This window comes from Anopheles darlingi, chromosome 2 (assembly GCF_943734745.1).
Source record: "Anopheles darlingi chromosome 2, idAnoDarlMG_H_01, whole genome shotgun sequence".
Lineage (NCBI taxonomy): Eukaryota > Metazoa > Arthropoda > Insecta > Diptera > Culicidae > Anopheles > Anopheles darlingi.
In genome coordinates, this window is record NC_064874.1 from 68,496,057 (window position 1) to 68,521,056 (window position 25,000).

The following is a 25,000-nucleotide window of genomic DNA, read 5'->3' on the forward strand; positions in this document are numbered from 1 at the left end:
TTGATCCATTACCTAATTACATGAATGATGTCGTCCGACGCACACCCTAGCACTTTGCCAAATACGCGCCTTCTTCGGCAGAATGCCCGGGCAAGCCCGTTCTGTGCGGACACGATTTCCGTTTCCCCTTAATGGCGATGACGATGGACTTGGTTGACAAATTGAGTAACTTTATGAGCTTAATGCGCTTAAAAAAAATGGCAAACTGATACTACCGATGTTTACGACGATGATGTCCATCAGGTCGCACTCATCGGTTCTGCCGAAGAAAACATTCCTGCCCGTAAATGAGCGTATCAATAATGCCATCGTGCTTCGCTGAAGTTGTTGATAAGATTAATTTTACTGTCCCCAAGTCGTCCCTTTTTACCTTTTCATGTGACAACTTTATTTCTTTATCGCCGGCCTCGTTTGTTGGATCTCCGGTGTTCGGGTTTAAAAGGGGATGCGTGTAGCTTCGCAGGGTTGGCAAAGTCGGAGAATGAAGAAAGAATGCCCGTAAATCGATACCACTTCCCTTTTCCCTGTTTCTGCTTCAATCGATGCTTTTATGCTTCCGAACAGCCAACCACCGAACCCCCCGGAGGCCCAGGCCCAGCATTGCCGCTTGTCAACGGCACATTAGTCTGTGTCTTACCGGTGACTTGTTGGTGGTCTGTTTTAAATTTTTAATGACACCTCATAATGATGGTGCTTTGTACATCTGCCTTCTGGCACCTAACGAGAGATACAAACGGGGCCAGGGACGTGCAAATGGCCCATAACTAACCACTTCGGTTCTCGCTTCACCAGCATGTTCAAGCACTGTTCAATCCTCCCATCGTTACGAAGTGGTGGATGTAGGGGAAGGAGAAGAAGCATCTCTACTGCCACGCTGCTGTCGATTTCAATAAACATCCTTTTATTGGGTGATTGTAGAAGGATTTGGCGCCTTACCCCCGGCATCACACTGTGCCGAGTAGCATACTCTATCAACATCCGGGAGTATACCACATTTAAAGGTACACATCTTTGTCACAAGCGGTGTCTGCGTCTGCAAGGCAGTTCTGCTCCATATCGTTTCGCGTACGAAAAAGCTCTAAAGAGCGGGATCGGTGTGATCTGCTCTATATTGAAAATTCAACGTGAAACCGAAGCCACTAAGTTTGGAGTTTTGAGCGACATAACGAACGTAATTGGCAGGATCATTCGCTTTAATTAGAAACTTTGTTTGGCTGAATCGAGCGGTGTCGCGTGCCTCGCAAGTCGTCGTCCGCTCTCATCAAACGGATGGCCAGATGGCGTCCTCTCGGAGACATCATTTTGGGTTGGGGGAGAGGGTGTACCAGGGTGATTGTCAATTACCGTCAACGGGGTTGCAAATTGGATTTGGTTCATAAAGTTCCATCTCATTTTCAGTCCGGCCCGGGACCTGTTCGAACACCGGCGAACCGTGCCATGGTTTGGGATTGTTTGAAAATTAGAGCCCTCTGTTTACCAGCTAACGTACGGAAATTATGTGCTTTGCTCGGTTGCGCCAGTGTGTGATGCATCTCGTTGGGTTTGTCCTCCGAGGCCGATTGACCGAACTACTGCTACCGTACGACCGTTGGCCGTCTGTTTCTTACGGTTTGGTCAAGCCGTCGAGGTACGGAGGTGCTATCCCTGGGACGAGCGAAAATTCAATCAAAACTTTTCTTAACCGTCGGCGCTGAGTATGTAAGGGAGCAGCAGTTTTTGCGTGAAACAAAAACAAACCGCAATTGGATGACCGTTTGTTGGTTTTCAGTGTAGCTCGGAGCAGCCGCTTGCCAAACCGTGTTTTTGTGGTTATTCTTTTCGTTTAAAATATTGTACATAGCATGGTTAGTGGGATCGGCAATGGAAGAAATACAAAAATGTGTTCTTGCAGCCACCCATAAATGTTTTATATAAATATCTTGTATTAATTTGTATTTATTTTTATGCTTGAAAAACCGGTATTCTTGTTTTTGATAAAAGTGTTGATCTCAGCGAAGGAACAATATTTCATCGTCAAAAATATCTATCGAAAACTATTGATTGAAATATTAATTGAAAATTCCATTTTTCCTCCGCGGCTCGCCTGAGAATTAATCTTCGCAAACGCATAAATCATGAAACTTGTGCTGCATTACAGAATATTAAAACTCATTCATTCGCTATGGTGCAGTGTTTGCGCCGTAAGGTTCGATCTGCCTGCTTCTCAATTAGTTTCCATTCATCCATGTTAGGATGCCCATTTGCCGTGGAGAACGGTAAGCCGTCGTCTGCACCGCATGTGCAATCTAAGGCAGCAAAAAGTTTTTAATTAATGGAGTGCTGCTGTACAGTTTCCCCTGGTTCTCCTTACTCTCTTGCGTTGCACTTTTTTTGTTGTAGAATTCTTTTTTATCTCATTGCAACTTTTCGCCCCGAGGATGGAGGAAAGTTTTCCAGGATTTAATTGCACGCAAACGGGTGATACAAACCGAACACTGTCAGTCAATGGAAGTTTGATGTTTCTCCCATTGTGAACACGACACACTGGGTCGAGAATTGCAAATCAGTGTGAAAGTTCTTGCACGTAGAGTTCATAGCAAAAAGCCTGTTCAAAGGTGTGCAGTCCTGGCAGTAAATGGTGTATAACAAACAAATTAATACTATCCGTTTACCACTTGATACTTCGACTTGTCCAATTTAATTTTCCTGTGTATTGAGTGTTGAGTTAAAGTTGAAACTACCTAGTGTAATCGAAGTTTTTGATTTTTTTTTGTATTTTATCCTGTTTGGCTATGATGAACAACTGTGCCGTGTGGTCACTGTAGCCCACGAAGAATGTCATCGATCTCGAGGGCCGGCGAGACTATCCATGACCCGCATTTCCAATAATAAACTTTTTGTCCTCGGTTAATGGAAATGAAAATTGAACCGAGCGAGCTGTCAATAATTAAGCGAACATATTGTCTTTCTGCCAGGTCGTTGGGGCGTGGTCACGTGCGCGAACGTATGGGAAGGACATGGGACCAACTTTTTGCTACCCATCGCTTCTGATGATGCAAGTACTCAGCGCGGTGCTGCTGTAAAAGATCAATATTTCATTTATTTTCCTAATGATTTGTTTCGTCTTCGTCGTTCGTTGACTGATTAATGTAAACTATTTATTTATGGTGTTTATATCACCTTTAGAATTTGACTCCTGCGAAGCTATTCTCGAAAGAACACAACAAAGCCATCAAACGGGTACATTCATAGTTAATCAACTGTTTATAAAGTCCGCAAATATCATTTTAATCCAATGTTTGATGTTGAATTAGAGAGTCTGGCTGAATTAGAGAGGTGAGAATTAATATTGCGGAAACAATGATGGTCATTTTAGTCGCGATTAGTTAAGAAGGTGTTGAAAACAAATGAAAAGGATATTTTAGCATCGATATGGTAAATCAATAGTCGAGTTCATTTCCTTTGTCCAAATTGGACCAATAAATAATGAAAGTTGGCGTGAAACTGAAATATAAAACACTCGATCCCACGCAACGATTCCCTTCAGTGTCATCCAGTTCGAATTATGGCAATCGAAATGGAAAATAATACCGCCATGCAGTGGCTGTTTGGGTAGGGACGCAACTTTCATCGTCATACCAACCACCCGCCATCGGTATTATCATTATCATCAACATCTACCATTGATTATTCCACGGCATTAACTCGAATGACTTATGAAGCATAAGGGACTATGGCAGCTAAGCCGGTCTGAAGCTGAATGACGTTCGACGTGCTCGAGACAACAAGCGGCCCTTGGTGAAATGGGTTTTCATCGTTCCCGGACCGCGATGCGCGATGATGGGAATGGGTTTTAAATGGCCACCAAAACAATCTACCAAACCACCACCATGAACTGACATGAACGGAGCAGAGGTGTATCCCTTAAAATGGTGGAAATGTGTTTTACGCGTCTAGCACTTGGAAAGGAAAGGTTTTTCTCTTTTTTTTGCCGTTTTCAATTTTTACTTTTATGGATTTTTCTGCCCCATTTCACGCACCAACTGAAGAGGGGAAATTCATCATTGAAAACGATTGACGTTCGCTTCCTGCTGGAGGCATTCTTGATCGACTGCTCATTCATTTCGATGCTAGTCAAAAGTGGTTCTAGAGGGGTTTGCAATTGCCATGGGAGGTACTACCTTAGTAGATCTGTGGAATTTGCAGCCAAAGCTAGTAAGATCCATGTGGTTTTGTAAGATAAAATGGTACGAAATGAGAAACTGGTTTCGTTTTAATTAAAACCATTCATTACAATTCTGATATTGTATTTTGTGAGTTTAAGATAGTGTCACCTTTGGACAATTCGTGTCAGTGAGGCACACAGTTAACTAGAATGCTATTGATCGAGTCGCAAAATGAGATTTATTTGAAATTTCTCTGTACAGTTCACTCGCTCACTGTGGCAGATATATCACATTAACCCATGCGGCACTTCACTATTAAAATTTCATCAAAGTGACACCTCACTTCGTCTAATTACAATTTAGCTAAAGCTGTGTAATCACACCGATCCAGCACCGTACCTACGTCCATGTCTAGCTAAATGCATGTTTAATGCAGTGCAGCACCAGCAGATGTTAGATTCACTCAAACCGTCCGCAACCACAACTGACAGCCCTTCAGAGAGTGCCCTTCCGAACGAATTGCAATTATTAAACCACAGACATCGGTGCGTTGTGGCTACGGCAACTGTCACTATTCAAAGTGCTACAGAAGCGGGCTTAGATATATGCACCGACATCATTACTGATTGACGGTTAGGTTGAATATTTGATTGACCAGCATCAAGCTTGTCTGTGGTATAGAAATGTTGGTTACTACTTACGTGTCGACACCGAGCTAAATACATTTCACGCAAACATCACAACAAAGGGATACTGTTGTCAAATGGGTTGTTATGTCGAACAAATTGTCATTCAAATTGTATTAGTTAAAGTCTCGAAGGTATTACGTGGACCACGAACTTGTTTGGAACTAAAAGCACTTGAACAAACAATCGGGAATGCTTTCTTTTCTCTTAGTTGTTTCACTGGGCCCCGAAATGCTGTCGTTTCGCGCGTTTTCACCCACTGTCAACGCCTAACTGACGTGTCTAGATCGAAAGAGCCAGTCGCCTCCCAGATTGACAACCCCAAATCTGTTCAGCTGTACCAACAGATCCCATCCGCTCCTCGTTCTTGCAACCCAAGTCTTGGATGTGTTGGCCTCCATCTTCTTTTCGAGCTCGTGGTGATCATCAGTTGCAGTAAAGTTCTCGATATAAGTGAACCTGGTGCTTGGTTTTAACATTCTGGAAAAGTGAGATGTTTGGTGGTAGCTGGATTACTGGCCGTTCCCTGGTGGGGTTTCTGGTGATCTCATCCGGGCTGCTGGTCACCTGTAGCGGCTCGAAAAATTTTCGCGCATCGAGAGAACACAGAAGTAGGGATGTAAAACCTGACGGAGCACCAAGTTTGAAGCCGGTAAATGATCGGCTCTTGAGCCACGTCAACCGGTTCAAGGTTTTACGCGATGATCTGCATAGGCTCCAGACTTCGAAGGAGGAAATGCAACCGTTAGCGTACCTTAAAGAGATGATGCGCGTCATGGATGCGCTGCAGTCGATGGGTAAAGAATGGAAAGACATCGAGGATTTGCAAAAGAAGGGCCCCAACGACGAGTTCATATCGATGCTGGAAGAGATGGATCCGCTCTGTGCCAATCGCATACCTCGCACCCCGGACAAGGAAATCGAACTGCGTTGCTCCTATTTCTATATGAACGGAGATCCTTTCTACCGTATTGGCCCGCTCAAACGCGAGGAGATAAACAAGAATCCATCCGTAGTGATCTACCGGGATTACATCACCGAGAACGAGGTGAAAATTGCGAAAGAGACAAGTGTCGTCGACCTGTCGATATTCAAGCGGATCAAACTGGTGGCCAAGGATGCGTTTAATATTGCCGTACGAAGAGTTGGTGAAAAGGGTTACAACGGGTCTGAGGTCAAGCATTATGGACTCAGCGTTATGCTCTACGTAAGTTTTTAAGTGTGGGGTGTATCCGTTGCAATGGTATCTCATTTTTGTTCGATTTTGCAGCTGGAAACTTCTGGTCATCATGGTAACACGCTTTTTAAGGCAGGAAAGTATGTGGTATCACCAACCAGTGGAAGTCTGATGGTATCCGAGAGGCATCCATCCATCTGTCCGGCGGACAAACCGTTGCTCGCTATCACCAACTTCGATGTGGTGCCAACAAGAAAGCAATAAACTGAGAGACTGATTGGCATTCGGCATTCCGGGCCGGAAGGCTGTTATGCTGGATGAAAAAAACCTCAACAATCTCGAATCCATTTCGTTCAGAGCACGGGTTTGCATCTACTAAAATATGCAGCCGCGTGGTTTTCAGAGAATGCTCCCGAAAGAACTATTCGCCTATCCTCCAACCTGAAATGGAAAACCATTCGACTGGAACCCTTTAACTGAATTTGAATATCATCGTCATGTAATGTCATCAACGTTAGATCCAGGGTTCTGACGATTACAGCCTTTAGTTCTTCAAACACAGGTGTACCGGGATGATAGCTGATGTTTGCTCATTTCCATATTTGTTTCATCACCTTTTGTCTATTCCTCAAATGATCAGCATGGTGATCGGTGGTATTTTCCCTATCATGGCGCCGTAGAAGCTGTCGTTTCTCAGGTTCGAAAATGTATCATCACACGATTCAGTGTGGAAACAGCACCGTGCATCCTCCTGCCGGTGGTGCTGATTGGTATTCCCAAATGTTTGCCGAAACAGTGGAAGCGGATTCAATCAACATCAAACGAAAATTGGGAACTCCGCTCTACCGTTACGATGCCATGAGAATACTGCGCTTGAAGAGTGTCTTTCGTGTGCATGCAGAATGCGGAGAGGAGCAGATATTTGGGCTGATTTTGATAAAGTTGAAGCGTGAAAGAACAGGACAACGTTAGATGCACGGAAGTTACTATAAAATATGAATAGCTTTTTCAAACCAAAAAACTAATCATTTTAAAATATTTTAAATTTAAAGGGACCTTGCATTGCACACCTGTACTGTACAGTTGTAAAACCAAAATAGTGCATTCAAACATTGTTCAAATATTAGAGAGTAAAAATATCGGAGTGGAAATTCAATCAAATTACGCCCATCAACGCTCGAGGAAATGGGCACTATACGAACATGTCACTTCATCTTCTGGAAAGCTTTCCTTACCACGGGGGGAGAAGCTATGATGTTTGTCGAAAAAATGAATAAAATCCCCTCTCGTACATTCTCGACCGGTGATTGCTGCTGTCGACAAAATGATGGTTCCAAAGAGTTGGATGCATTTGCATTCGTTCTCGTCTCTGTACCTGCCAGCCACATCAGCTCACACATCATCCATGAGTTTCGGGGAAGCTGTCAGCAGCAGGAGTCCTTAGTTCGCTGCGAAATCATCCTGTGGTAGGGGGTAAAGCTGTGTGCCTGTAAAATAAACGATTTGATCCAATTTTGTTCCCGGAACTAATTAGTAGCAGGTAGCAGATTGCGATTCCATGTTCCATCCCTATATTGACAGGTTAGTTGGTGCTTGATTTTCATTTCACATCCTGCCTAGGTCGAGTGGCATTGGGGCACGTTAAACACTTGAGAGAAGTGTGGGCTTGGAATACGTTTGACTGTTAACATTCTATTCATTACCGTTTCATTCCGTTTCAGTTTACGTAGACATTTCGAATTTTAAGGGAAAATATGTTGTACGCAAGCGCCATTGGATTCCATTTTGAAATCAAGTGGCTAATAGAAAAAAAAAGTTTTAATAAGAACTGTGTGCATATTTTATGCTAAAAGCATTATGGTGCTTTACCATTTGGTGGCATTAAAAATGTATCGGCTCGTTTGGATGCTACAAAGGGAAAATTACAAAATGAGATGGATTAGCAGTATCATACATAATTTTACTGGATGACACTGATTTTTTTTCTAGAAAATATTGATTTTCACAAATTTTCGGTAATAAATGGGATAGACTAGAACATACAAAAATATTCAAATGAAAAAATATAATATAAATATCTAGAATCTTTATACAGCCAGCCAAACAAAAGCAATCCATTAACGTTTCTCTACATCACTGCCAACGAACGATTATGGCGTCGACGCAACTGCTGATCCGGCGTAACATAGCCGTAGATCTCAATCCCAAGTTCCCATGGCAATAGTAGATGAACTGAACCTTCTTTCCTAGCTGCTTCCTCTAGTACTGCCGTTCGTAGAAGCCCTGAACTAATTGGCTTTGATAAGTTAACGTTTCTCTATCCGGCGGAGACGTTAATTTAAACAGGAAACATACTTGAAGTGTTCGCGAATTACGCCTGCTGGCAAACATCGCTAACGAGATGGAGATTAGGTTAATGACACGTCCCTCACGATGATGAAAATATATTTAAAAAAACTTTTAACTGAAACTCAAAAACGAAAACGAAACATGTAGCTTCAGAATACTTCCCGAGGCGTTGCTTCCAAGATATGGTTGAATGTTTCGCGAAGAGGATTCCCTTCTTCGCTAATGAACGAACAAGAGTGAAGTCAAGATGAGAGAAAGATAAAAAGCTTTTGCAGACCTGCTCAACGGCAAACATGCTTTAACATCGCTATTTTCCACTTTGGTGACCCGCTCGGACATCGAAGGAGAACTGTAAGCTAAAGGTCCGGCATCTCTCCGTTTGTTAGAGCTCTTCATTAGAATCCCATCGGAATCCGAAATTACTTGATCCGCACACCAGCGACCTAGAGGGAACTCGAGTAGTGGATGCCGCTCAATTGTGATTAATTTTAATGAATCCTTTGCAGCTGATGTTGGATGCCACTCGAGGAAAATCCTTCTCTAGCTTCGTTCGAAGTGCTGGTACGGCTCAAATTGTAATAGAGAAAAAGGTGATGTATCTATTGTTGGTTGTTGCTATTGCGAAGAGTTTAGGATAGAACAGAAACTCGAGAATTTACCAGTGCAATGCTTCCATTGGTTGGGCTGCTTGTTGGGACGTTTTTCTATTCTTCTCAATCTCATTTTTGGAGAGAATAGGGTCGGGCATCGCTGGTCAAAAGTTGTCCTTTCCCGACTCCTATTTGACGCTTGCTGTGAAGGATCAAACAAAGCTTCATCTCAAGAGCTTCCGAGCAGAAGAGACGATGATTGACAACGGCCACTCGTGCAGCTGCTGGTATAAGATGTTTCATTAATTGCACGAAGAGATCTGTTGTAGTGTCGGTGCATCTTCAGCTCACGGTACCAGCGAGAAAGCTATCTTTTAATTGCTTAAACTGTACTTTCGCTTCCCTGCACTTGGTCTTCTCGGATCGTTGCAGCTTCGGTAGCGCCCGGTCAAAGGGGGATACAACTCCTTCGGTCGTTTCTCGGTGTCCGACCACATCCTCTGGTCCACCCACCAATCAAACACTATAATTCTAGGACCGTTCATCCCATGAAAGTTGTTGGTAAAATTAAATTAAATAGCGAATGAGAGCTGCTTGTCTAGTGCGCTACTTTTGCTTGCCAACCTCTCAGGCTGTGGCGAAACCACAGGCAAGGCGTGCACTTGCAAGTAATTTTCAAATTTCAATTTGTGGCACTTCTCCATCGTACGGTGGCAGCGTTTGATTCGCCGTTTTCAGGATGAAGAATATATATTGCCACCGGTCGCGAACAATACACCTCCCGTACCAATCGCTCACGGACAGTAACAGTGCGAGCTTTTCGTTTCTTGAGCAACCGATCGACAAATTCTTTTTTCTTTCTTTTTTTCCTGAGGCTGAGGCAATTTCATTCGCATCAACGGCTGGCTCTTCTGGGCTGGTGGGCCGTCTAGGCCGTCGTTTTGGGCCACGCACCACCCAGGGCACCCTGGCATACGTTTGCACCATTCATCTTTTTAAACAAAATTTATCACCGTTAAACTTCCACTTTCGCGGGTGCGCGCGCCAACCAACGGTTTTTGCAATTCTGTTTTTGTTACGGAAGCACCGAATATCGGCCGTGCTGCTGATGGGAGATTTATTCCGTTCCGATTTTCATCTTTACAAAGCACCCTTGGGCCCGAACGATTCCCGGTGTGGCTGTGGTACGCTGAGGCGAGTCCGTGTTCAGTGAAGTGACGGGTGTGAAAGTGAAATGTGTGTGTGTGTTATGCTTTTGCCTCGTTGCTTTTCCAGCGAACAAACAACATAAAAATCACAACAAAAATCAGAAGCTTTCGTCCCTTCCGAGACGAGCTCTGGACGAGGAAGGACGAATGGGTGTGGGCGGGTTGGTGAAAAGGCGACAATTTTATTTTATCATCAACTGTCACACGCTTACGTACGTTTATTTGCGAAATGCCTCCGTTTGGTGAACGAGCTTGACGGGGGTAGAAGAAGGTACTTGCTAGGAAAACCATGAATTTTACTTTCTTTAATGTTCGTGAAAGCACTTTTGTATTGATTGCGACCTATGGTGTTCGCAAATGAAATCAAACTACCGTTAAAGAGTCTATTTGTTCCGACATGTGTACGGCATTGTATGGTTGAATCATTTGATTTGCATGCACGGTTGTGATTTACGATGATTTGCTCTTTTATGAACCCATTAAATCGTGTGTGTTTTCGACGTATGCTACAGTCATCCAAGCATTCGACCAATCTTTATTATATTGTTATGTAAATATATATATATATATATATATATATATATATATATATATATATATATATATATATATATATATATATATATATATATATAAAGAATTTTTATAACAAACTTTGCTGTAAGCGTTTTTTTATCACGTTAAAACAACAATCATTTTGCTTCATCATCGTCACTATGCTTTGTCATACTTTTGCTGTGTTTCTCGGATTTTTTTTTTCCTTCAGTTGTTGTCAGGTATAGCGATTGTCATAGGTTATTCGAAAGACTTACTGAATACTGGCTACAAGACTTTCATCCGTACACGAAAGAAGGTAAATACTTCCATCATACTCATGCTGACGCAAGCTGAAGTGAGTTCCATTTTATACATTCAATTCAATTTCTTATGTCGCCCTCACCTACTGCTGGTTGACTTGTCGGATCACCCCGCCCGTCAATTCTGCGAAGCATCCTTCCTCGAGTTTTGCGTTTTGCTCATAAGGAACCCTCCGTGGTTTGCTCGATTTCTTTTGCAAACGAATCCGTAATTTCGTTATTTCGAAGGACCTATTGCTATGATTACAGTATGGTATTGCATTCGTCCTACCACAAGAGTCGCGCACGACGTAACTTTGTATCGAAAAGTTTATTTTTTGGTCGAAATTTGAAGGTTTCGGTGTGCTATTCCCATCAATTTTCCGGCATTTCTATAGAATGCCGGCTTTCAAAATGGCATGAATTCAGTGCACAGTGGACAGAGAAGGATTGTGAGAAGCATTCCAGCAACCACACTTTCTACCTACCTCTTCTGCGTGAGTTTTGACGCCGAGAACCAGTCGGGATTGTGTGCTAAATAAGCAGTTGTGCCTCGCATGTTGGCACTTTTCCTTTCCCTCGCATCAAACGCCGAAAACTTTAATCAACCCAGATTTGTAGCATAAACCAGTTTGAGACGTTTGACGATGATAATGGGGACCATTGGACAAAATGCGACGCAGGGAAAGCAGAGAAAACGAAGATACCGGTTCCATAAATGGACCGACGTGGAGCGAAGGAAAAACACAGGAAACTGGAAAACTTTGCCGGCACATAATTTATTCGTAATTTTCCGCCGGCCTTCAAAAGCATGTCCCCACGCCTCACCAGAGAGGAGACCCACGGTGTGTCCCACAGATGACAAACAGTTTCTCCAGTGGAACCTGTTAATTAACCCTCGTAAGTTCGTCGCAACCGATGGCTTTCGGTGAAAGGGGGGGGGGGGGGGCAGCCAGGTCTCGGGAGGTGGGTGGTGTGGGTTTTTCCATCCCGATACGATTTAGCCCGGGTTTAATTGGATGCAATCAAATTGATTAATGAGCCTTTCCACCGATTTGGGATTTATGGTACATTCGGCCCATAATTCATCATACACATAATTACCGCGGGCGGATTAAGGACGTTACGGGGTACGGGCGCGGAAAATAGGCAACAAATAATTGCACAAATTGACGCCGCCCGCCGTGGCCGTCAAGTGGCAAATAGCAAATAAGGCGTAAGGTGTGTCACGATCGATCCGACTCCAAGAGAACTTAATCATTTTCGCATTTTATAGAATAAACAATCAACCGGCGAGGACGAGGAAAGGGTGGGATGTTGGTGCGGGTCGATCCAGGCCAGTTTGTGTGCGTACGGTACGGTCGACGAATGTGGCATCCGGCTGAAGGAGTGCACGATAAGGACATTAAATATTGATAAACGGAAGCAGGATGGACGATTTAATGATGGAAGTAATTAAAACTAAATGCAAACCTCTCCTCGGAACCAACCGCCTCGATGGCTGCCTACATCAACGGCATACCTAGTTACTCTAAAGCTCCGGCTAAATGTGTTTAAGAAAATTCGCAGAAACCACCAGCGTTTTTCCTGCGAGATAAGCCACGTCGTGAACGGTGGTGGAGTGAGAGGCCAGGGGGCGGGCTCGGTGGCCAGTCGTCTGTAAATAAGCACGACTGCCAGCGGTGGGCGATGGAGAATGGCATTCCTTCTGCTCCTGGCCATGACGCCATGACGCACGTTCTAATGCTTTTTGCGTGCCTTTTATTTAAGGCAATTAATTAACACGCAAACGTAAAGTGATGAGATAGCAAACGCAAGGATGTGGATCCACTAAAAGCACTCTCGAAGCATCGTAATGGATCCAAAAATGTAATAATGTTGCCTGGTCGCGGTGGTTTCCCGGGTCATTGTGTGCAGCAGCAGTAGCAGCAGCAACAGCAGCACAATGATGCTTGGAATGGAAAATGTTTGCAAAAGTAAATCGCTCATTTCCGTTTTGTGATTCAAGTAGGAGAAGAAGCAGGAGAAGGAGGAGAAGGCGGTGCTTTCATTCCTTGGACACATTCTAAATCGAGCCCGACGACACCCGCGATAGACAATGCGGGCGCAAACAGATTCAATTTGCCGGTTTGCTCTCTGTCCAACGCCAATTGCGAAACGTGCACCTACCATTAGCTCCTCTTTTATGGTTGCCCGCACCACCATCAAATCACCGGGCGAGGAAGAAGAACGGCTGCCATTCGCCGGCGATAGTAAAAATATGAATAAAATTTTATTTAAATTATTTATCACGACCACGTTTTACAACGGTGCTGCCGCCGGTGCACTAACAACACTCCCTTCACAAAGGGTTTGCCTGGCGAGGTGGGTGGGTGGGTCGGTACGCCCAACAACAAAAGGATGCAGCATCAGGCTGCTGAAACAATCGGCTTTACGGACGGTGGTCGATACACTGGTGGTTGGTGTCCCTTTCTTCGTCGTGGCTGCTCGTGCTCCTACCCACGAACTCGTAAAAGTAAATGTTCTCGCATCCTTTACGATTACGATGTCGCATTTCGTAGGGTCGCCCCTTCCCGGAAAACTCCTCCATCGTTGGCAGTACGCAGGCAACGTGACGATTATTCTAGTCGAACCCGGGACCGGGTGCTGGGCGGCATCAACATTGCATTTAAAAAAAAAACGTGCAAACAACATAAAACCCTCCTCACCCGGACGAAGGGAGAGGAAATGCATTCCGCAAGCGGACCTGCAGTTTAGTGGGTTAAGTAACGGCATCCCCCCTCCCCCTCCTCCGTCTCTACCACTACCACTGTTGCGGGCGTGGAAACTGGAGCAACATCAAAGTGCATAACCTTGGCCGTCGTGGGTGGTGTGGGAGGTTTTTCGTTTCTTTTTTTCAAGTAAAAGACCTTGTGCCGTTTGGCTTCGTATAATAAGCGAAGAGCGAGTACGCGGCCGTCTTCTGAAGCAACAAGCTTCAAGACAACAGCCCGCGATCATTATTGTTGGAGCCGCCAGCCGCCGGCGTTGCAGTGGAGAGCGCGGCACCATTCACGTTTACTCTTTTCTCTTCCCACGCCGAAGCCCGGAACACCGTGAACATGGCCACTCTTCTCGCGCTGCTTCACCCCCGGGGTTGCTGCGAGACTATTGCGGAAAAGGAAAATGTGCCAAGTAATGGCGAATCGTGATGCCGTGAGCCAATGAGCGGAATGATTTTAGAAAATCTGCTCGGTGCGCTTCGGTGCCGGTCGGTCTAGGCTGGCCGGTCTCCGGTCCAGTCCTCTTCACTGGGTCGGATGGATCGATGTGTAACCTGCGTGGAAATTAGTGTCACGAAAGGGGGCATTGAACCACGAATAGGAGGCTTTCGGCAGAGGCAGAGAGAAAAGAGAAAGAGAGAGATAGAGAGAGAGAGAGAGAGAGAGAGAGAGAGAGAGAGAGAGAGAGATTGAGAGAGAGAGAGAGAGAGCGAAAGAGTGTGTATGTGTTTTCGATTTATGGTTTCGATGCCATTATCGTACAGTCGTTGTACACGGGGAAGCTACTATTATTGTTGTTTACTCCTCTAAATCTCGCGTACGCGTAACATGCAATTGTTTCTTCGTTGCGATTGGCTCTTGGATTATACTTTTGTTCGGTGCATAAATGATGACCGCGCTGCTCAGTACAAGACCAAGCACTATCGCCTGCCCGGGGCTGTCAGAGTTATGTTCAGTCGCAGTGGAGTAAACAAAAAGTATTATAAAATTATTATTCCTCCTACACTGAAAACAAAAGCCACCATCGTGGAAAATCGTAACCATTTCCCTGCGGGACGGGTGTATTTATTCCTGTTCCTCAGTGCGAACAGAGCATGTTGCTAGCATATGCTGTATGGTACCACCATAAATTGGAAACAAAAAAAAATCTCCCACAAAATCGCCGGGAGAAAAGGATAATTCCCTAATGAGCGATAACAGTGCCGCTGTATGTTTGGCTTGGATCCTTTTTTTCCAATTTCGGTCCTTGAACATAAACCACCACATCTGCATAAAAATATGGAGAGTATTCGGGGTGGATGTTTCAGACCCTTTCGGTGAGAGAGAGGGGTGGTTGTACATGATAGCTGATAATAGGTGAAGTTTTTGTTTTTTTTTTGGGAGAAATTATGATTCCACCGAGAGTGCTTGTGCTTGGTGGTTTTAAAGTCCTCGAACGATATCTTTTTTCCTCTGGGTTCTTTTATAGAATACGAGTCAAATCCGGGACCTTTTGTTTTACCGCTAACAGTGCTTATGAATCTTTTTTATCGCGAATATATTGACCAGAAATTGTTTAATTTTTTTTGCTTGCTTTTCCTACATTTTTTTGTGGTTCAACAATATGTCGAACATTTTTACACATCCATGGAAAAAAGCTGAAAGATTTCGAAAATGCTTAATACTGCGAAAAATCAATCAGGGAACTGATATTTTAATCTTCCTCGCGCTGCAACGCTGAACTGCAAATTGGATTACTTCAGTATGAATGCCGGTCGGCAGGAGCACTAGCTGCTCCATCAAGCATCACAGTCACGAATCCCGTTGGCTTCCGCCCCCAGGGGGGGTCTCACTAATTTTCACTTACGACAGGATTTTCCACTCAGACAGGACGACACAGACAGAGAGATGCAAACGAGCGAGAGCGTACAAATAAAATATGGCACGAAAGGCTAGGCGGAATTAAAATTTGTCGAAATGGCAGATATGTCGCTCTTAATTAATTGAAAAATGTGCATTCACAGCGGGAAACTTTTTACTCCATTGTGAGCCTAGCCGAACAATCACTGTGGTGGACAAAGCGCTACACGGATTCCGAATTCGATTTTTTTTTATTTCGTCCGCAAAATCTGTAGAGTGAATGGGAAAAGCAAGCTACTGACAATGATAATTCTGCATAATTTGTGCGAGCGACATGTTCATTCCTGGTAAAATCATAAAAGTAATGTTTATTTCATTTTCCCGTTGCTGTATAGAACGCTCCGATGTTGAAACGATTTAGGTGAATATTTTTTTTTACATTCGCTACTCAAAATACTGAACGATAGTTTTTAGATTTCTGGTCCATTTTTCATTGAACATCGATTATTAACTCCTCTCAATCATGCGAGAGAGCAGTAGTGCAGTGCATATTTGTAGCAAAAGCAAAAGGATGTATGGAAAAGGAGAAAAGGAAACACGAGAATGTGTTCGATTGTAGTACGATTGTACCGAACGGTGCCGCTTTCCCTCCGTTTATCGTTTGTCAATTTTGTTGTATCGATCACGACAAGTTCCCTCGGGTCACTACTACTCGCAACCCTTACCCGATACCTGGCTAATGTCTGTTGCACGCGCCGCTATCTGGGTGGCTTTATTTACGCGATGGTGGCGATGGGTCAGGGATGGCAGCATAAAGCCATCCACCCGAGGGACCCCTATCTTCACACCGAAACCGACGGGGATGACGTTGATGACAAATAGACCCTCGGGGTCGTGATGTTGCTGCCCTTTTGTCTGTGCTAAATGCAGCATAAAATTGGACCATTGTTTGCGGTCACGGTTTCATCCCGGGAGTGTACGCGTTTGCGCCTCGGTACCTTCGGGTGCAGCGAGCTGCATTCGTCGAAGATTGTTCCTTTCCTTTACGGGTGCAAAGTGGTCGCTCGGTGCTGTTCAGCGCAAATAGATGCCACTGGAATGATGTGGTTTCGGTTATTGTTACCCATGATATTGTACAGTGCACAAGTCGCATTCATCAAAAAATCGATCCAAAAATTGTTCAAATAGAAAGCTACTCCTGGTGACCACAGTGAAAACGTAACACAAATTTCTAGTAGCAAGAGAAAGGAATAAGGATGCCAAACCCATTAACTGAGCTACTCAAATGGTACGGCCTAGAAGTGGTCGTTAGTAAGTATTCTCTGCACTCGGAATCGACCGGATTCTGGCGCCACTCCTCACCTCGTCAATGTGAAGAGCGCTCGACACAATCGAGAAACTGAACCCCCCCTTGGCCGGGCATCATCGACTTCACGGGGACGGCATTACATGTTGGTCCGCAGCTTCACTTACTTCAACGCCTTGCGCCGCATACGAGCTTTGCTAAGTGCGTTAACACCATGCACTTCTAACTGCATCTATCGGTTCGATGAACTCCACTTCGGGGTCTACACAGGCGATCGATATCGGTACGATAGTATTGATGTGCGCCAGCTTTCTCCCTATACAGAATGCTTGCAGTATAAGCATATCATCTTATGGTGTACAGCCTGCTGTGTGCAGTATTCATTAATGCTTGCCTAGAAGATCTCGAGTACGTTCCACTAAAGATGTCCCACAGTTTTGAAGTATTTCAGCAATTTATTAAACACAAGTTACCGATTTTGCACTCCGCTCAATTGCTTGAAGCATGTATTGACACTCATCCTTGCTGTTTGAAGTCCGTTTCAATAAACTACTGTGCGAACCATACCGAAGGACAGCATACTCCATTCGTTCAGGCCGATTGCGAATAGTGCAGATGTAAAATGTTGTCACTGTACGTGACCGAGAAGCTGCCAAGTGCAATAAGCCCGTGACAGCGGTTGCAGTCGCCGCCGTCGTCGTCGTCGTCGTCGTCGTAGTCGTCGTCAGTACTCGCTACCTGCCTGTCTGCCTGCCGGCACATCTCAAGCACTGCGTAAACTAATTAATGAAGATTTACCGACCAATTGGGTCGGGCCACACGGCGATTGCTCCGGTTGCGATCGTATCGGAGTGGCATTATCGACAGCCTCGGGGTAGTGCATCTTAATTAAGTTTAACGCACAGGGATGAAGGCAGATAAACCACCGCCGCAGCCTTTCCTGTGGTTTTGTGCAAGCATCCCGTTTGCTTGGAGGCAACTAACTTCTCTTGCCTTACTTTTGTTGCTTTTGCACGTCGCTGCATGCGTTGAGCTTGTGCCGTAAGCCACAACGATAAGATGCATCCATTGGCAAGTGGATTTCATTAAATCCCTCCCAGCGGGGTGATGAGAATCCGTGCGAATTAATTCCGATTGAAGATTTGATGCTCATATTTCCTGCAGCGTTTGTTTCCATTCGGTTTCCGGACATTGCCGGATCCGGATCCGGATCGTTGAAAGTGACCGGCAGTTTGTGCCCGGCAGATTGTGGTGTCACTACTCACCAGTGTAGTGTTGAGATAGGAAAAGACAGTTCAATCCCCTTTTCAAAATAATGCGAACCCTTTCCCTGCCGGCCGGCCGGCCGGCCGGCTGGCCTTCATTATAAATGGTCTGAGCTTGGCAAGGTCACGATCGTTATTAATGATGTCCCAGACCCAGAAGTCCGTTCGCATTTGGCAAGGGATTTTTATATCCGTTCCTCTAAAAGCCTTTCATTTTATGCTGAATCAGTTTTCCATCACCGGGAACGTGCGGGAAATGAGGGGGGAAATTTTAATTTCAAACCATGAGTTGGCAGAGCGCGAATGAGCTGGTGGTAGCTGTAGCGTGGGGTGTACGGATCGTGCGGACGATCAACAATTACCTAATACAGATCGTAAGCTGATAAGCACGGCTCAATTGTTGAAAGTTGAACGCAACATCTCAAACTAAAGCGCCGCGCACCAAAGCTCATCCTTTGGTGGATGAGTATCCTTGTTTCCGTGGCATCCATTGTTTGTTGTTTGCTCGCCCAGTGCCCACCACTTTCCCGTTTGCACCATTGTTCGGTGTTGCGGTGTTTGTCCGCCAGTACCGGGGACATCCTGAAATGTGTTAATTAATAAGGATGCCGACGCGATAATGGGTGTTGAAATTGCGTTTGCAAATTCGGCCCCCGCTTGATGGCACGGCGGTACGCGGCCAGCGAGATGTGCATGTGGTGGACGAATTCTATGACCACCGGTTCCGGGACCGACCGGTTGGTGCTGGTGATTGTTGTCCAAAAATTAAATCAAATACCTTCAATTAATGGTTGTTCGTGGACAGAGCATTTGCATTAGGTGTTTGGAGGATTCGGTGAAATTAAATTTACTGTCCAATACGCCGCCGCCTGTTGTTCGTCGACAAATGCCGCATCCCGTTAGCATCATCGTCATCAGAGGCGTTTGGGAGGCACCTCCCTGAACGGGTATCCACTTTCAGCGGGTCACTGATTTCATCCCGCCATCCTGCGAATGGACAATTGAAGGACATGATTATAGGAAGGAGCGGTTCACGATTGCACAATCGGGTGCTCATTATCGTGGATGCCGGTTTTCGGCGTTTTCGGTTGGTCACATAACAGGGACAGTGAGTTTCGTAAGAGATTTGCCCCAAATTCCCACGTGCCTAGAATGGAAAGCCGGAATTTATTCGCTATTCGTTTGAATGGAGAGCCATCCTCGCATCAACTTCTCCACAATTGGTTCCACAGATTTGGAATGTACCGCTTGGATTGCGGCGTGCGATACGATTCCGGAACAGCAATTTCAGCAGCAATTGTCTACTGCTTGAAAGATGTTGATGAGTATTTAGTCCATCTAGGGCCACCAGCACGGCATTGTATTGTATTATGAGGAATGCTCGCTCCTTCTCGATAAATCACCATTTGTTCACCGAATCCATTTTGAATATCACACGATACAGCACAAGATGGGAGGAGTGGCAATCGAGCTCGCTGGCAAAACGGTGCTGGTGGAAAGTAAATTGATTGAATCCGAAACACCTGCCGTTGACCCAGCACAAAATGCTCGCGGGAGTTTCACCAGCTTCGGGAATTAGATTTATTTTATTCCATAAAAGCTTCAGCTCTTCCCCGGCTACCGATTGCAACCTACACTGCTGTCCTCTGGGGGAAGACGAAACGAGTCATCGTGTGCATGTGATGGTCGCTAGCACGAGTGTAGGAACCTCTGGGACAGACGTGATAGCTGACAAAGGATGCATTCCATCCCCGGGAACCAACCAACATATATCGAGGCTATCGGTTGCATGTCTTGCACGTTGTTGTTATTCTTCCACTGCCGATCAGCGTGCAGCGAAATTGATGCGATTTCTGGGATACAATTGAATTTCTATCCATTCCCGCCGCTGCTGCCACACACACACCGCTGATGTGGTTCTCACGCCGAACGCCGGAATACTGTGTGTGTGTGTGTGTGAATATATATTCTGCAATCGTCGAAATGCCTCGGAATGGTTCGTGCTCATTGATTTATGCGCCAAACGGGTTGACTCTCCTGCATCGAGAAGATAAGACAGAGGAGGATTCTCTTTGTTATGTTTCTTTTACCCGGATTATTTCCCCGGAAGGGGGGGACCAAGAGCATCCTGCCAGACCAAGTGCCAGCATATGCGGGTGTGTGTGTGTGTGTGTGTGCGCCGCATGTGTATCGATGAATCCGTTGTGACAATCGTGTTCCTTATTCGGGACGTAGTGCCCTGATTCCGATGCACACATTCTACGTACATGTTTGCTTTCTGCCATCAGGCGCAGCATATATACAACATGACAAAAGAAATGGAAAGAAGTGGGGCAAAGGTTTGTGAGGTCGCAAAAAAAAAAGGAAAATTAAATTTCCATTCGCAGCCGTACCCAAGGAATGGGGGTGGGGGCAGTAGGGATAGCGACATACAAATCTTTTAGAACCTCACCACGGTTTCAACCACAAACCGTCAACCAGAGTGCTAGTTACGTATTGTCCTTGTGCTCGGTGCAAGGATTGAGGATGCTCAGGTACTCTGGTCGTAGAGTGGAATGGTTTTGTCTTTGGAATTCGACCCATAGCTCGTTCACCGGCGCCATTGCCATCGCATGGTTGCGATACAAAAATTAAACTTTTGCATTCTCACGAACTTCCGTTTTCCTTGTACGGTGGCGAACGTACGGTCGCACACATTTGGAAGCAGCACCCAAGCGTGAAGGTACTTCCGAGAGTCGTCGTTGCCTTTCTCAAAAGGCGATCGCCGGGGGGGAACTTTTCGTAGCTTCATTTCTGTTTTTGCACGACCCTCGACTCGACTGCTGCCGACCGGTCCTTATTCGATCCTCTACCTTCGTCTGAACGGGGCTTTAAGCGGCAGCGTGCCTCGGGATCATGATTTTAGATTCCAGGAAGTTTCATCTTTTTTTCCCCGGGTTTTTGCTTTGCCATTTTGCTTCGTTCCGAGGTGGAAGAATGTCAGGAAACCGTTTTCTGCATTGATCTTCGCGCATTGAGCGCGTGGTGTGGGCACATGCATGGCGGCGTGACAGGTTCACCCGGCTCCCCGGGACTGCCAGATGGATGCTTAAAAAATGGGAGGAAGAATTTTCGATTTGCAACTTTCACAACTCGCTCCCGGGCTTTTTCTGCCGCTCCCTGTCAACTGCATGCTTGTTGAAGTGGAAAACACAAGGGGGTGGGATAAGCAGGGAAACTCAGGGAAAGGATAAACTTTCCCAGTGTCAGGAAAGCTTAGACTAAGTGAAAATCTTTAAATCCTTCTCCAATCTGAATGGAACGCCGATAGTATTCCAGCGTATCCTGCGGGAGAGTGGGAGATGCACTGGTGCAGATAATGGTAGTTGTCGAGATGTGCTTGGCAGGATAGCGCTTGGTGCTTGGATGCCTCACACTAATCTGCACGCAAAGTTTCGCTAATAAATTATTTATTTATTTGCAGCTGGCACAGCAAGCAGTATCTGGTCTAGTTTCTGGGGAGGAAGAAGGAAGAGCAAAAGTGGGGATCGCTTTTGGGTTTGATCAATTGTGCGGGTGAAGGGATGCATTCATGCCTCAAAACTTCTCTCCCACCAGATGTTATGATCGAGAACGAGCCAGAAGCCGAGGGTGAACAATGAAGGGATCAAGCATAAAATATGGAAACATTTCCGAGTACAGTGGCACGAGTTCTCCCCCTTTTGGAAGATGTGCAGTTTCTCTCGAATCCAAAGCGCACGCAAAACTCCCCGTTCCCTCTACCCCTTCCCTCTTCTTCAGCCACAGTTTCTAAACTACAAAATGGGAAACATACATTTATTAGCCATTGAGATGTTTATAAGTCCCTTTGGTTGCATTGTTTATGCGGTTAGCTGCCGTAGTGGCTCCCGCCGTAGCTCCCGGAGGTGGTAATGATACTGCCGGCGCGGAGATTAGTTCGTGGTTTTGTGAAAATTTGTCTGGATGTTTTCGGAAACTTGGGCAACCCTGGGAGCCGAGGGGAGCGTCTTCCGAGACATTCGAGTGACTTTTATGCCACGCGTTGCATGCTGGCCATTGTTGCTCCCGCATTCTGAACCACTCCCGGCACCGGCTGGTACCAGACAGACGATGAAAGTTGTTTAACCAAGCTCGCGTGTGATGTTCGACCCAAACTTTATCGGGAGACACAAAAACTTGCCTCAAAGTTCATGAATTTCCAAGTGAGCTAAAGGATTTAAATATTTGTTATTCATACGATTCCGGTGTCCCCGGTGTACGAGTGTACTAACTTCATTTAACTGATGGTTTTACGTCGAAGGAATTCATTATTGGTAGTATGGTTAATAAAGATAGTGATCTAGAGCATGGATGAGGAAGACAACAGATGCTTTTAAGGGATCTTTTTAGCTAACTTTCGGTTAAGAAACAAGCAAACTGTTTGCACTGCATTATCAGGAATTTCACCCGTTTTATCGAAGTTGTGTAGTCGCCCAGATGAAACCATCGTCTGTTCGACCAATGCCAGGAAGTAGAATCTTAATTATCACTTCATGAAATGGCTTCAGCAAACTGACTTTCTCACTGGGAGCTCTCACCTCATCAACACTGTTGCTCCGCTCAGTTCCCCGGAGGGCAACGATGATGATTATTGTAGATGCTGTCGATGGTGATAGCAGAACGCTGCTGCCAAGGTATTTGCGGAGCGGAGTGTTCAGGCTGCCCTTTTTACCATTTTCCGCATCGTTGCATCTTAGAATCGTTTCCACTCGTTGGTACACCACGAACGAGTGCAGGAATGCTGTGCAGACGCCAGGTGGAGAAGTCATTAGCAGCTGGGCTGGTACGCAGTTGGCCAAGAAGCTCCCCGCTCCCTGGCAGTATCTGGCACAAATGGTTACTTCGTTTCAACGAAAACTTTCCTGTCGACTCCAGTCGTTGCACTCCTTGGAGGAGGGACCTTCGAGAAGAGAGTGCTCCAAGGCAACACAATTCGGACGTTACCCCCTCCGGTGGCAAGAGCGTTTTCCGAGACCGTGAGTCAAAGACAATATGTGTCGCATTGTGGTGTTGGAAAATGGTTTTTTTTTCTGAGACCCCTAACCACAGGCTAATTGCTCCCTGTGCAACAATGTCATTAAGCATTCCCCCGGCGGTATTCCGGTGCGTTATCGAGCACTTTTCTCTCCCTCACTCTCGGCGGCGATCACTAGGCAACAACTTGAACATGGCGGCTTCGGTAGAAAAAAAAACATCTCATACCAACTTACAGCAACAGAGACTGGTCTGGTCGGCGGGGTCTCTCTATCGATCTGCTCTTCTACAAGCGCCAAAAAAAAAAAAAAAACTTGCTAATGTGCCTTATTCACACTTTTCTTTTGCAGAGTCCACGGGCAGCTCAACAGCAGAAGCAACAGCGGCATGCGGTGGCCCCAGAGGACGACGATCCGATCGTGGGCATGGAGGAGATCGACACCGACTCGAACAACCTGGGCGATCCGGGCGGCAATGGTGGTGGTGGTGGTGGTGGTGGTGGTGGTGGTGGTGGTGGTGGTGGCGGTGGAGGTTTCGACAATTCGATGCCCCGCACGTATCGGCCACAGGAGCTGAAAAAGTGGCGAGTAGCACCGACGGTCGGCGAAAATTATGGGCGGCCCGGTGAAATGGGTAAGTAGCACTCGTACGCTCTCGTCGCCTGTCACCTGTCATCTTGTGGGCGTCCCGTAGACCGTTGGCCAGGATCCACAAAAACAGCGCCCGCCGTTGAGCGAAGAGTTGGGAGATACTTTGAACGACTGAACGTTTGGCCAACTTTTTCAAATCCCACCGGACGGTATGCGGGGGAAGTGTCTACCGGGGTTGCTTTGTTGCTGTTGGTGGTCGTGACCGAGGTCCGTCGTTGTTTTCAACGCGCTATCTCGTTGTCGTCGTTGGCGTTGTGTACAAGGAACGGGGGGAGGCAGTGAGACGCCGTAATCTCACTAACTAATGTCGCGCGAACCACCCGACTCACGGGATAAAAGAAAGTTTCCAATTTTAGCGGGATCACGATGGACAATGGACCGTCGATTAAGAGAAGGAATGGTTCAAAACATTTTGTTAGTGTAACTGGATAGCTATCCAACGAAATCCGAATTGAAATGTTTTACTTAAATGTTAATAACTAACCAATAAGGCAAATGATTTAACACTAAATTTATCGAGCTTTCAATGAAAACAATACGACGCTCGCTTCTATTGTGTCAATGTTTAAAGCACTCGAGAGACTTACTGGCAAACAGCTGGAAAAAGAATCCACGCGCGGTTTGTCGTGAAAAATATCTGCAAAACTACTTCAACCAGTGGCGTTCCAATCGCTCCCCGTCAGTCCTAGCCGGGGGTTCTAGCCGAAGCTTTTTGTTCCGAACAGAACCACTTGACACGTTCGGATGGTTGCCTCTGGTTTGCTTCTTTTGCTTCTCCGATTGGTCCATAAGACTCGCCCAAGTGCACGTCGCAGAAGCGAAAACGGGAAAAAAAGAAACTTTTCCCATTAATTTCATCCTCCAAACATTCCTCTCTGATCCCTGACCCAATCGCAACAATGCTTCCACCCCCGCCACTGCCAGTATATATCAGCCTGTTGCCGGGTGTTGGGATTGCGTAGCTCATGGTGAGAAGGACGCAATCCGGACCATGCTCTGTGGCTTGAAACCACCGACGACCATACGGTGCTACCAAACATTGGGTCAGCTAATTTCTCGCCGGTCAACGGCATCGGTCACTATGGCACGTTGCTGTGCGTCGAAGCAGGGAAGTCATATCGGTGGCCAATCGACTTATGAACATCAGCCTAGCTCCTTTGCGACCGATGACGGT

General features: G+C 45.8%; 2 protein-coding genes across 10 annotated transcripts in view; both read left to right on the forward strand.

The window, feature by feature from the left end:
* Positions 1 to 25,000, forward strand: part of LOC125952321 (polypeptide N-acetylgalactosaminyltransferase 5) — an 82,000-nt gene that overhangs the window by 41,797 nt on the left and 15,203 nt on the right. For 8 of the 9 annotated variants that reach the window (XM_049681753.1, XM_049681752.1, XM_049681757.1 and 5 more), the window contains 2 exons: positions 23,527 to 23,677; positions 23,708 to 23,809. In XM_049681753.1, coding sequence (XP_049537710.1) covers positions 23,527 to 23,677; positions 23,708 to 23,809 — 253 coding nt within the window. The other variant, XM_049681759.1, reaches the window with a different exon arrangement.
* Positions 1,960 to 10,680, forward strand: LOC125952394 (uncharacterized). Its single transcript, XM_049681847.1, has 2 exons — positions 1,960 to 6,038; positions 6,102 to 10,680. The coding sequence occupies exons 1-2, from the start codon at positions 5,325 to 5,327 to the stop codon at positions 6,270 to 6,272; spliced, it is 885 nt and encodes a 294-aa protein (XP_049537804.1). The 5' UTR covers positions 1,960 to 5,324; the 3' UTR covers positions 6,273 to 10,680.

Bases quoted from the DNA above. Each gene is read 5' to 3' on its own strand.
- LOC125952394 (XM_049681847.1), top strand. From the start codon at position 5,325: ATGTTTGGTGGTAGCTGGATTACTGGCCGTTCCCTGGTGGGGTTTCTG. The intron at 6,039-6,101 runs GTAAGTTTTTAA...TCGATTTTGCAG, and splicing joins GACTCAGCGTTATGCTCTAC to CTGGAAACTTCTGGTCATCA.